The sequence below is a fragment of the Schistocerca nitens genome, chromosome 9 (genome assembly GCF_023898315.1).
Source record: "Schistocerca nitens isolate TAMUIC-IGC-003100 chromosome 9, iqSchNite1.1, whole genome shotgun sequence".
Classification (NCBI taxonomy): domain Eukaryota; kingdom Metazoa; phylum Arthropoda; class Insecta; order Orthoptera; family Acrididae; genus Schistocerca; species Schistocerca nitens.
Genome location: NC_064622.1, coordinates 272,776,652 through 272,790,183, shown reverse-complemented (window position 1 = coordinate 272,790,183; position 13,532 = coordinate 272,776,652). Strand labels below are relative to the sequence as shown.

The following is a 13,532-nucleotide window of genomic DNA, read 5'->3' as shown; positions in this document are numbered from 1 at the left end:
AGCACTCATTTGTGTATAACACCAAATAGTACGGTGAACACACTTCTATTAAATTAATAAGAAAGTCACAAAATCTTTCAGAAATGCGAAGACGAAAAAAAAAAAAAATTGGAAACTGCTGGATGCGAAATCGCTGCTTTATACGATATTACTTTCACATCTCAACGCATATAACCATCACACCACGATGGCCTAAGAGAACATCGGACTTACTTTAATTATAGCCGGCCGGTGTGGCTGTGTGGTTCTAGGCGCTTCAGTCTGGAACCTCGTGACCGCTACGGTCGCCGGTTCGAATCCTGCCTCGGGCATGGATGTGTGTGATGTCCTTAGGTTAGTTAGGTTTAAGTAGTTCTAAGTTCTAGGGGACTGATGACCACAGCTGTTAAGTCCCATAGTGCTCAGAGCCATTTGAACAATTTTAATTATACAAATCGTACCAAGAACGACGTGATTTTATAAATCTTTCCTGTGACATTGCCTTGAAACAGTATACTTCAATGACACGGAAACACTATAGTGTTCGTACGAAATCTAATATGTCGAGTCGCAGGCGCCCCACATCGAACGCTAGGGAAAGTCGACAGTTCCTGCTGTATTCGATACTGTATGAAGTCTTTTGAAGTGAGTGTTATCCGGCTGTGGTTTCCTGCAAAGGAAAGATCGGAAATCTGAGTACAAGATAATCAACTGTTTGTCGAGCCGCCCATATATGGATGTTCTCCAATACCAACGTGTGAAGGTGAAGCTGGTAAAAACGAGTGAGTATTGTATTAAAAAAAACACGTACGGAAAACAAAATTTGTGTGAAAAGCAAGGCGACGCCAGAAGCAACGAAATGAGCTATAGAGTTTCCCAGCTGTACTTGATAATGTTTCAGAAGCCGAAATCGCGGTAGTGGAAATATGTACCAAACAACACACAATTGGCGGCAGTGTTATTTAAAAAGTCTTATTTCTGTTCAGTGTTCGCCGTCCTGTGTTATGAACGGCTTCTGCTATGTACTAAGTTATGTTACGTTATGTTAACCAGGGACCTAGAAACGACGGAGAGGCTCCGTCCCCGCCGCAGCCGCAGTGGTCCGCAGCCCAACGACGACTACCGCAGTCCACTTCTCCCCTCCGCCGCCCCACACCGAACCCCGAGCTATTGTGCGGATCGGCCCCCAGTGGACCCGCCCCCCCCCCCCCCCCCCCCAGGGAACGTCTCACACCAGACTAGTGTAACCCCTATGTATGCGTGGTAGAGTAATGGTGGTGTACGCGTACGTGGAGAACTTGTTCGCGCAGCAATTGCCGACATAGTGTAGCTGAGGCGGAATAAGGGGAAACAGCCCGCATTTGCCGAGGCAGATGGAAAACCGCCTAAAAACCATCCACAGATTGGCCGGCTCACCGGACCTCGACACAAATCCGCCGGACGGATTCGTGCCGGGGACCGGCGCTCCTTCCCGCCCGGAAAGCCGTGCGTTAGACCGCACGGCCAACTAGGCGGGTATGTACTAATTTACATGCACATTTACATCACCTGGCATAGTTAGGGCCTTCAGGCTCTCTCATATCACACGAGACATAGTTACGAAGGTCAGACTTATTGATATTCTGTTAATTAATCGCTCATTATAGCCTTATCGTACGTTCATAATGATACCTACAGAACTTCATGCCAGTACAACAGGTGGGACAAAATTTGAAGAAAAAATCTGATTAGTTCTTGTGGTTGAGCAGACGTGGATGCTGTTTGCAGATCAGATGTAAGGAAGAAAACAGAAACAGATAGCTAATATTGACAAGGCGACGGAAATATTGGTTCGCTGTTGTGCAGAAGGATGTATTGAGAGGGACATTTAATTGTATAAATAATGTTCAAAGTTGAGACACTCCAGAAAATTCCAAGAATAACTTAAGGTGCCAATGATTATTTACCCAGTTTTGAGTCTTTATTGCCTACCTTACTCAGAACAATGAATACTGAAATTTGTCAGTAATTTTTATTACTAATTAAAGACCATGGATCATAGTGACATTAAGTTGAACACTGTAATGGCACGTGTGAACTTGTTACTTGAGTTGAACATGACTGATTCTACTCAGTGTCTGTTTCTAACTCCTTTCATGTTCATTCTCTGAGCAACAATCAACTTCTTCACGATTTAGAATAATCGGTTTCATTGTTTTGCAGCTTTATGGCGAGGACATTACTGATAAAATTTATCATGTACTGGTGTAACAAAGCAAAATAGGATCTATAGGTTTCTGTACTTCAGGTATTTGAACTTTACGTTTTTCACTATTTTGCAGAATAGGGAAAATAGTGATATTCCTGCCGGAACGATGCGTTTTCTTGTTATTAACATCTTGAAAATATTCCATCTATTCATTGAGAGATTTTTTGTAATACAGGATGAAGAGAGATTTCTTTTGAAGATGCAACCATTTTATTTTTCTCAACCCTTTCACGGAGTCCTTGAGATAATCTAACGATTGCACTTAGTGTGAGATTGCACTTAGTGTGAAGAAATCATTGACAGTCTTCCTGGAAACCTTCTCAATAATTCCAATATATTGGTCGCATTCCCTATAGGAATGACCAGAAATCATGAATTTGTAATCTGCAGCTTCAATGTTTTATTTCTGGGTAATATAATGTCAGAACTTTACAAAGTATTTACATTTATTTTGACACTCAGCGTCGTCGCTAAAGGCTGTGAGGTGTGTAAATGGTGTGAACAATCTACTTCCGTAAGGCAAAAGGCAAGAAGTAATTTCTTGGTATCCAAGGGCAGCTTTACTTTCATGCCAAATGTCAGTTTGCTACTGCAGAGGATAAATCGTGTATGCAAAAATGTAGGTCCACAGCTGTCTTACATTGTACGCTTTGCTGCAATAAAGCACAGGTCTAGAGAGTGTCCTCTGTAGGTCAAAACATATTTCTGTTTGCGAACTGTCATATTTTGAACATTCTTTTCGCCTGCCTTTTGCTTATCTAACTGATTGTGCCGTACGCAGACTTAATTCCTTTTCATGAGTCAGTATCTGAACATTTTTTGGTGTCCATGCACTATCAAATTTTGCAACCTGCCACAAGTCACCCAAGGATCAATACAAGCTGTTAGGCAACCCAGGCTGACGGCCATATTGAACACTAATCTGTAGCAATTTTCCTTAACATGTGGTTAATTATTTTCTGCAGAAAACTCTTAAGAGTTCAGACATTTTTCACAAATGTGCACTTATTTTTTATAGTTTAAAAATATCTGTAACATTAACTAACTGTGTAGGAAAATAAATAATAGAAATAAATGACGAAGAAGCAAGATAACAATTTTGAATTAAATAGCTTCTGTTAAAGACTCAGCTAGGAAAACAAACAGCTGTTTGCAATCGCTTGGTAGCCAAGAGATCCAAGTGCTCTTATACCCTTTGACTTCCAAAAAAAATGTGAGTTTGTCTTAGTTATTTTCTTTTCAGCCAGTACATGTCAGCACCAGACTGCTTGTTACTTGTACCCACTGGCCACACAGGTTGGTATTTGCTTTAATTACTGATATCTACACTTGCCTTCAAAATTGAAAATCCGTCACTTTTACCCCTTGGTCTCTAACAGTTTCATATGTGCATACATACATACATACATACCTACATACACGGTTTTAGGTGTGAAGGTGCAAATATTTTTTTGATGACTGAAGACTGAGTACTAAAAACATTACATCATTTTAAGACTAATAATCACAGCCATTAGGTGTAGTGTATTTTTAGGTTGGTTAGTGCCTCCAAGTACACAAGGCATAAGCAAGCCATTAATGTTTATTTTCCCCTTTGCAGCAGGTCAGGTACTGAATGTGGGTGCGTGGACACAAAACGTTAAGTTTATGCTGAAAGGTTTAGTCCCCTTCTTACTGCAGCTGCGACCATGCAGAAAATATAAGCTACTAATTTACGTGACGTGTTGGGGGGGGGGGGGGGGGGAAGACTATTAGACACAGAAGAGACACCCAACACACAGAAGTAGGTATATTCTAAGGTGCCAGTGCTCAAAATATCTTCTATCTATACCCAAATACTACTACTACTACCACACACACACACACACACACACACACACACACACACACACACACACACACACACACACACACACATATTTTTATATATGCAGTACCTCAATATGTACACATATCAGTGTGTTAATTGTTTCTTCTCTGCATCTTCTCACAAACGTGGCCTACAATTCACTACCTGTTTCTATATTTTCGGCACAATCGTAACTGCACCTCTAAGTGGACTACGCCTCTCTATATAGACTAGACTAACCATCTTGCGTCCACGTGTCACACTTCACCACCTGACCTGCTGCCCAACAACGTAAATACTAGAATGACATTTTCACTCTGCAGCGGAGTGTGCGCTGATATGAAACTTGCTGGCAGATTAAAACTGTGTGCCGGACCGAGACTCGAACTCGGGACCTTTGCCTTTCGCGGGGAACTGATCTACCAACTGAGCTACCCAAGCACGACTCACGCCCCATCCTCACAGCTTTACTGGCAGAAATAAAGCTGTGAGGACGGGGCGTGAGTCATGCTTGGGTAGCTCAGTTGGTAGAGCAGTTGCCCGCGAAAGGCAAGGTCCCGAGTCCGAGTCCCGGTCCGGCACACAGTTTTAATCTGCCAGGAAGTTTCAACGTAAATACTAATTTAATGGTGTTCAGTACACCAACCTCAGTCACCAACAGAAATATCTGCAGTTATACCCGTTACATCAAGAATATATATCTCATACCACTCACATATCGATGAAGACAGTTGTTGTGGACTTATCTTGATTATTAGCCTTTCGCAACTCTGGGCCGTCGAAACCTGTCCGATTACTCACATCTATAGATTAAAATGTCGCGCATAAAATTAGCCACTTGCGACAGGTTCAGGCGGGGTAAGCAGAGTGATCACTGTAGGGTTAGAGAATGTGTGTGTGTGTGTGTGTGTGTGTGTGTGTGTGTGTGTGTGTGGTGTGGGGGGGGGGGGAGGAGATTGTTTCTAAATTTTGACACGGAAGTAACATAAATTCGTGATTGCGCATTATTACAGAGACAGTCATCTCAAACGCGGTATTTATTTGTACCAAAGAACATTAAATTATTAAGGCTGTTGTGAAACAATGCAATGAGCAGAAGGCAAAATGACGTTCACAATATGAGTGGCTGGAAGTGACTGACAATAAGCTCCGTATAGTCAAGCCCACAACGCGTGTGTGGTGTACTTCCTTTCAGCCCCATCGACGGGACGAGGTTCTCCTCACTCGGCTTCGAATAGGCCACAGCCCTATGACGCATGGCTTCCTTCTCCGGCGAGAGGACCCTCCAATGTGTGGTGCTTGCGGCGTCCAGGTCACTGTGCGCCACGTTTTATTGGATTGCGTTTTATTTTCTGACCAGCGGGTCGCGGCTGACTTGCCAGCGGACCTGCCATCTCTTTTAGGCAACACTCGGACGAATGTGGCTAAAGTTTTAAAGTTCTGTGCCCTGTCAAATGTTTTTACAAAGATTTTAGGGAGAGGATTTTAATTTGCTCACTGTGTGACAAGCTCGCCCATATTTTATGTAAGTGGCCAGCCAATAACAATTTCCTGTGACATTCTTGTTGCTATGTTTCCCCTTTCCTTAGGTTTTACTTTCTTATGTAGCTTTTTCCTTCTTTTCCTGCTTTCTTTGAGTGTGTGCTTTAGTTTTCTTAGGTCTGTCCACATTCGTTCCTTTTAATGTGTGTCAGGGCGCTGATGACCTCGATGTTGAGCGCCCATAAGCCCCAACACGCCACCACCACAATATTTAGTATTTCTTTCCATATTGCAGAATACATTTAAATATAAATATAATTACTGTTATTAATCAGTTAATTATCCATTCACGCAGACAACACAGCACGTAGTGAGGAAATTCTATGGCTGCCCTACGTCCAGGATTCCCTGAACTTATGCTAGTTTTGGGGCTGTCTGGGTGCGTCCTCTGGCATTTTTATCAAATGGTCTGAGACAGACCTGGACCATTCTTGTGAGTTGGGAACTTCGATTGTTTGGAAATAAATAAATTTTAATAAGTCTTAGTTAAAATTCAGTAAACGAAGAATGTTCAAATGTTCAAATGTGTGTGAAATCTTATGGACTTAACTGCTAAGGTCATCAGTCTCTAAGCTTACACACTACTTAACCTAAATTACTCTAAGGACAAACACACACACACACCCATGCCCGAGGGAGGACTCGAACCTCCGCCGGGACCAGCCGCACAGTCCATGACTGCAGCGCCCTAGACCGCTCGGCTAATCCCGCGCGGCACTAAACGAAGACTAGCGCGTAAGTACTTTCGTTGGTTTTACATTTAAAAAAAGCAGCAAACACGCATAGACGCTCTTCTGTACAAGTATTTTCCATACATCTTTGAAGGCGCCGACAATCGGCGATCGCATGCACCGCACTGCTGTCTCTCCCGCCAGCCAATTCTGCACAAACGAGCCAACTGTGGGACTTTCCATATCACTCCACACGTCCGTGCTGCAAATACACTGACGGAACAAATCCAACATCAAATAATAATTAATGCAGAGTAATGAAATTTCGGAAATAAATTTGTCTATGTAACGTATTTAAGCAATTAACACTGCAAGGACGAGATAAGCCACTGCAAAAGTGAAATGCTGGTAGGTTAATGACTGGTGTAACCACCAGAATGTTGAATGAAAGCGTGCGAAATTCCCGGATATCAGTTCGTGTGATAGAGCAGCATGCCTGTTGCACTTGGTCGGTCAGTACGGGTCGGTTAATACTGTTTGTTGGTGACGCTGGAGTTGTCCGATGATATCTAGTATGTGTTCAGTTTGAGACAGATCTGGTGATCGAGCAGGCCAAGGCAGCATGTCAAGACTCTGTAGATTATGTTGGCTTACAATAGTGGTATGTGGGCGAGCGTTATACCGTTGGGAAATGTCCACTGGAATGCTGTTCATGAATGAAAGCACTTAAGGTCGAATCATCAGATTGACGCACAAATTGTAGCCAGGGTGAATGGAGTAACCACGAAAGTGCTCCTACTGTCATACGAAATCGCATTCCAGACAACAATTCGAGGTCCAGTGTGTCTAGAACACACACAGGTTGGTTGCAGACCATCAACTAGCCTCCTCCTAACCAACACACGGCCATCACTGGCACAAGGACAGAACCAACTTTCATCAGGGAACACGACAGACCTCCACCCTACCCTCCAATGAGCTCTCGCTTGACAATAGTGAAGTAGCAAATGCCAGTGCTTTGGGGTCAGTGAAATGCACGCTATAGGGCGTCTGCCTGGGATCTGTACGTGAAGTAACAGTCCTTTGTGTCGCTGTGGTGCCAACTACTGCTCATATTGCCACTTCAGGTGCCGTACGACGTGCCGGAGTCAAACGCCGAACGCGATGCTCTTCCCTCCCATTAATGCACGTGGCTGTCCGGACCCCGGTCTTCTTGCGACTGTACATTATCGTGACGACTACAACCAGCAGTCATGTACGGTGACTACATCCCTACCAAGTCTCTCTGCAGTATCGCAGAAGGAAGATCAGCTTCCCGTAGCCCTATTAAACGACCTCGTTCTAACTCAGTGACTTGTCGCTTTAAAGGCCCTCCTGACTAAAATCGACTCAGCAGGTCCAGTCTCAAAGCTCATGACCGTTACAGTGTGAATTTAAAGCAAACCTGATTTCCATCCTCATTGGGTGCTACTGGCGCCACTCTTGCGAGACTGGCGCGAAATGCGAGTAGACGTAATCCCTCAGAAGTAGAAACACGCCTCCCAACTCTCCTTTAGGTAGCACAACTCCTCCTTGGTGTTGCGATATTTTTCGTCAATCGTATTTTATCTCGATACTAAAAGCACGCTGCTTTAGGTAAGTTTGTACCATTAATATTCGTCGATATTTAACAAGTCATAGTTTTTTATATGACGTCTTCACGGGTTGTCAGTCGAGTAGCGTCGTCGTCTCGCAGCAACGTTTCGATGGAATGCGTCTCCATCGTCATCAGGCGAAGTGGAAGATCCAGCTGAAGATGATGGAGACGCATTTAATCGAAACGTTGCTGCGAGACGACGACGCTACTCGGCTGGCAACCCGTGAAGACTTCATATACGAAATTCTCCGAGAAAGCCTGCACTCACATATAAAAGTCATGGTTTCATTTGCATGCCGTGCCTATTCTTTGAACTGACCTCATGCTAATAACCACGCTGTTAAGCCCCCCTAAATCCTCAACAATAACAGTCTATTCTTGTTTCCAGATGCAGAATGCCAAATATTTAATAGTGATTTGTAAAACAAATAGAGTCAAATATTGAACACCATCACTGGCAAGGCCTGTGTAGAATTTGTTCTAAAACCATTTCCATTGCAAGTAAGTAGTGGCAATGGCCGGACTTCTCGTCGACAGACTGCCATTGTCCGGGAAAATAATCCGATATGGCCCAGATATTAAAGGTTTTTGAACTTTTGACCAGAGTCAGCAATTTAAGTGATGACAGGCAATTATAACGTCACAACTTTGGGGTCGTTGAAGGTGGCAGGTATCTGAAACAGACAACACTCTGCACGAAGCGATGCTAATGGAGTCGACTTTTAACGACCACTCCTTAGCGGTCGATTGTCAGCTTATCGCGTCGATACTACATGTAGCCAATCGGGGGCTCATAACGTACTAATTTATGTAGACTATCAAATAATAGCAAGATTGGCACATGTACTGCTCGAGGTATCGACCAATAATGTCGGGAATAATCTTGAGCAAAAAAGTTTGACAACTGGTCTAGAGGGACCATTGGCGTTGCTGGGAATAGTTTTGGGAAACGCTGAAGCAGCCGAAAAAATTTGTGATAAGTTCCTGTGGGACCAAACTGCTGAGGTCATCGGTCCCTAGGCTTACACACTACTTAATGTAACTTACGCTAAGGACAACACACACATCCATGCCCGAGGGAAGGCTCGAACCTCCGACAGAGGGAGCCGCGCGAACCGTGGCAAGCAGCCCTAGAACGCGCGGCTACCACGCGCGGCGAAGCAGCCGGTACCAGCTGTCTGCTTCGACCCATGAAACCATCAAAATGGTGGATACAAACATAAATCTGTAATAAGCATAATGAGAATTTTATTGTTCTCGTCAACTCACAACAGAACTGCTACCGTCCAGACTGAGGTAGATTTCTGGCTACGCTACAGATCAGTCTCTCCTCACATAAAAAAATAATTTGGAAGGAAACTAAATGTTGTTAGTGTTCCGTTCTGTCTATGTTTCTCTCGTATGACGGCCCCTCCCGCCGGAGGTTAGAGTCCTCCCTCGGGCATGGGTGTGTGTACTGTCCTTAGGGTAAGTTAGTTTGAAAGGGTACAGTACCGCCCGACATTGAAAATAGGTACAACATACTTCATTATTTTTGTCAGAACAACACATTTTTTTGTAAAATAACTCAATTTCAATTAATACAGCGAAGCTGGATACCAGTGTGGGAAAGAATGACAATTTATTTATTTAATTGATCACATGTGCACTCCCACAAAGTAAATCCCTACATCCAGTTTGGTGAGATCTGTGAAATGAATGAATGTATGGTCGTCTGCTAACCGCAGATAGTGAATGTGAATATATGATCATCTTTGAGACGATCCTTTGGCCACCTTTGGTGGGACCAAAGAGTTGAAATTTACCTGAGCTTTGAGCGCCTGAAATGTGGCTGACCAATACGGTAGCATGGTCTTCTCCCACCTCGACAGAGGTGCGAGATGACCTAAAGAACGGCCATGTTTCAGCATTCTGCCGCTGGATCTTGTGCTGTTAAGACCTGTTTTAGTTGTGCTCCGTAATGACAAAAGAGTGAAGACATGGTATGCATGTGGAATATTTAAGAGTAGTTTGAAATAATAATTTCTCTATTTCAGGAACTTTTGTGGGGAGAATTAAGTGTCAGGCAGGTAATATTAATGGGATTGTAGTAATCTTCGGAAGTGACCAACGGTCACAATGAAACCACGTGTAGCAATAAGTTGAAATACTTCCGTGTGCTTAAGTTAAGCTGAATTACTAGTGTGTGTACAATAAGTTGAAATATTTAAGAAATAGCGTGTGTACCATAAGTTGAAATATTTAAGAAATGGCGTGTGCAGGACTTGAAATTAGAGACGAGTACTTCCACGTGGTGAGTACTGTGTGAGTCTCAATCTGTGTATGAGACAAAGGATAAAGAGAAGTACTCGTCCATGGTAACAGTTGAGTACTCGCGTGTGTGATGAATATGTTCTTAATATTACTTTGCGTGACAAGATTCCGTGTGACGCTAGATTCAAACTCTGAGAGAGAAGCAAGGTGAGTCGGCCGTCTATCCAGCAACGCCACTTGGCTTGCATTGCACAGGAAGACGTGCAAATATCTCCAGAGTTCATAGTAGGAAAGTAGAATTACAAAGTGGGGCAGTGTCGTGTGAAACTGGGATAAATACTAATTGAAGTGGGGAAGCTGAAAGTGATAATGTTGTGACTATTCTCTGTGTAGTATTTCATGTCGTAGTGTGGTGTATGTCATGTAATTTGGGTATGTGTGGTTTGCATGGGAGAGTAGCAAGGTAGTTTCAAAAGATTAGTGGGTTATGCCTGTTCCTTCTGTACCGCTCGGTCCGGAGGAAAGTTTCGTGATGATGATTGTGAGAGTCGAAGTGTGAGAAATAATAAAAGATCCACCATCCTATCCAGAAAGTGCACTGTAGCGTTAAATAATTACGAGACCATAATATAGAGATTCACCAATGTAAAGCCATGCCCACTGGGCGGAATTTCTCATGTGTTATTGTTGTAGGTTATAGAATTTGTGTGTTTAGGTTATTGAACTTATCGGAATAAGTAAGATAGTGAAAAGAAAGAGATTGGTGGACTTTTCCTTCGAATTGTATGTTGTCATGATGTCCCGAATTTATAATTTGTGCGCCATTCATATTCAGTGCGGTGGCCACGTGTTGACAAAAGCCGTTAAATAAAAAAGAAAGAAAATGTGGTATTGCCAGTGCGTAGTGTACAGTCAGAGTTCTGTAAATTACTGATAGTCAGATGCGTGTTTCCGTTGCGTATTAATCATATAGGAGGATAACTTGTAACTTAAGTGTGAGTACTAGAGTTCATGTTACTCGATAAATAAGAATGAATCCACTCGCTTGGCAGACCACTCATCTTGCAGGCCTGACTGCTTGATGCCACAGTATGAGCAAGGCATGTGGGTGCCTCTCAAGTTGAAGATAGTTTAACGAGTGTGTAAGTCTAGGGACCGATGACGTCAGCAGTTTGGCCCCTTAGGAATTCACACACATTTGAATATTTTTGAACATTTTCTCTCGTGTGAGGTCACACTCCACGACATTATTACGTCACGATTTTCGGTATCGGTAGGTTCAACCCAGCTGTAGATCTATTTGTAGACTTACCGGCTAAGTCTCTCCTGTGGCGCTTGCTGCTCCAGAAGCGACAGCAGTCGATGCTGATGATATCGCCTGGCGCCATTTCAGTATGTCCGGTCCACTGGCTGCTATGTTATTTGCTCTCCGTAACCACAAACTACCACAGGTGACGTTTCACACCTATCCACTCTCGTGCCATTTCTGTTGAAATACTGCACTCAGCACGTTACAGGACCAACTAAACGCAGTTGTCTTAAAATAAGTTCCATATTGTGACTAAAAGCCCCTAAAGAAACGACCTATGTCCAATGTGCGAGATGCTACGCTGATAAACCTCTGGAAACACTACAGTCCTGCTGTGTCTCACTCTCATAAATCTTCCTATGCTAACTTATGCTAGCAAAACCTACTAAATACGCAGCTCAGAACTTCACTGTTGCTGGGAGACAGATCGTGCACAATATCTTATGTCACAGCACACTCAACGAAACACACGGTGCAGCCAGGAGATCTGTTCACGAAACTAGTCCAATCACACGTCAGCTGTTTACAGGTAATCGAACGACAGCCGAGTTGTTTCCTATAAAACTGGCACCTGAGTACTGAAGGTAAAGTTCTGCATCTCGCACTCTGCGTCCAGGAACAAAGCGCAGAACAGATTACTATGCCGACACTGTCCACACACTAAGAATTCGATTATTACGCTGAAAAAGTAGGTAAGGAACGAGGAGCAGGACAGCGATGCATCGACAGGCGGTATAATATTAGAGTGGATGCGGACGCCAGGTTACGACAGTCGCGTCGTGGGGTACACCCCGAGTACCCGCCCCGAGGACGCTGGTTTATTGCAGCCGCACAGACCAGAGGCTAGTAGAGACTAGAGACCACGGGAGGAGCCGCCACCTGGCCGAGGCGGGCTATCTGCGCGCAGGACGTATTTTTAAACGCGGCCCGCGCGCAACAAGGGACGCTGCGCCCCGACGCCTTCCCGACGCGCGCACGCTCTCCTGTTTTACGACAATAATAGCCGAGCACGCCATCGTCGCTAATCGCCGTCCTCTCAGCTACCTCGCGCGGACCACACCGGCAACGGAACGCCAAGTGCAGGAACGATTTCGGGATACCTGTAACTGACCACCCGGAACTAAACAAACGTTAAAGTTTATATAACGATCACGACTTGTTTCCGATATTCCAAGAATTAAAGTAGTCAATGTGTTGGAAGACAAACACACACTTGAGGCTCCATGCCGTTGCTAGTTGGAGCTGTGTTTGACTGACCTACATGCATGTTTATCGACTTAGATTCTATGCCTTTTAACCATGGCTGCATTAGCTCGCTTTTTAGTTTGCGTCTCTGTACGGCACAGATACTTGCAATTGATTTTTAACTAACTTTCTGTCGAGGTAGACGTTTGAAACCTTAGACGTAGCTCGGAATTGGATGACCATGCAATTTTAATTCACTTTTTTCCTCCTAGCTCCTGTAGGAGTGAGGGTTGGAGTGAAAAAGAGTTGGTAACACCTGACATCTCGGCTGACCTGCAGTACTGACGTGTTGTACAGGTAGTATCAGAATGCAAAATGATTCAAATTGCTCTGAGCACTATGGGACTTAACATCTTAGTTCATCAGTCCCCTAGAACTTAGAAGTACGTAAACCTAATTAAACTAAGAACATCACCCACATCCATGCCCGAGGCAGGATTCGAACCTGCAACCGTAGCAGTAGCGTGGTTCCGGATTGAAGCGCCTACAGCCGCTCGGCCACAGCGGCCGGCATCAGAATACATCCCAGGTGGTACGCGAGCGTATGGGCGCAGCTGAGCATAGATAGGAGCCAAAACTGTGTCTGTTTTTTCGTTACAATGTTGCAATTGATTTTAGACCAGTTTCCTGATGAGCTAGAGATTTGAAGTTTTTCACATTGCTCAAAACCAGATGACAATGCTATATCAACTACCTCTCTCTCTCTCTCTCTCTCTCTCTCTCTCTCTCTCTCTCTCTTACCCAGTGTGTGGCAGAAGTAGGTTGTGTACCACTGCCATTTCTCCCTTTTCCTGTTACAG

General features: G+C 44.0%; 1 protein-coding gene across 1 annotated transcript in view; it reads right to left on the bottom strand.

The window, feature by feature from the left end:
• LOC126203813 (CB1 cannabinoid receptor-interacting protein 1-like) overlaps nucleotides 1-11,971 on the bottom strand; it is an 871,667-nt gene extending 859,696 nt beyond the window's left edge. The window contains exon 1 of the mRNA XM_049938181.1: nucleotides 11,491-11,971. Coding sequence (XP_049794138.1) covers nucleotides 11,491-11,566 — 76 coding nt within the window. The 5' untranslated portion in view covers nucleotides 11,567-11,971. The remainder of the gene's footprint in view (nucleotides 1-11,490) is intronic.
• Nucleotides 11,972-13,532: the final 1,561 nt, after the last annotated feature.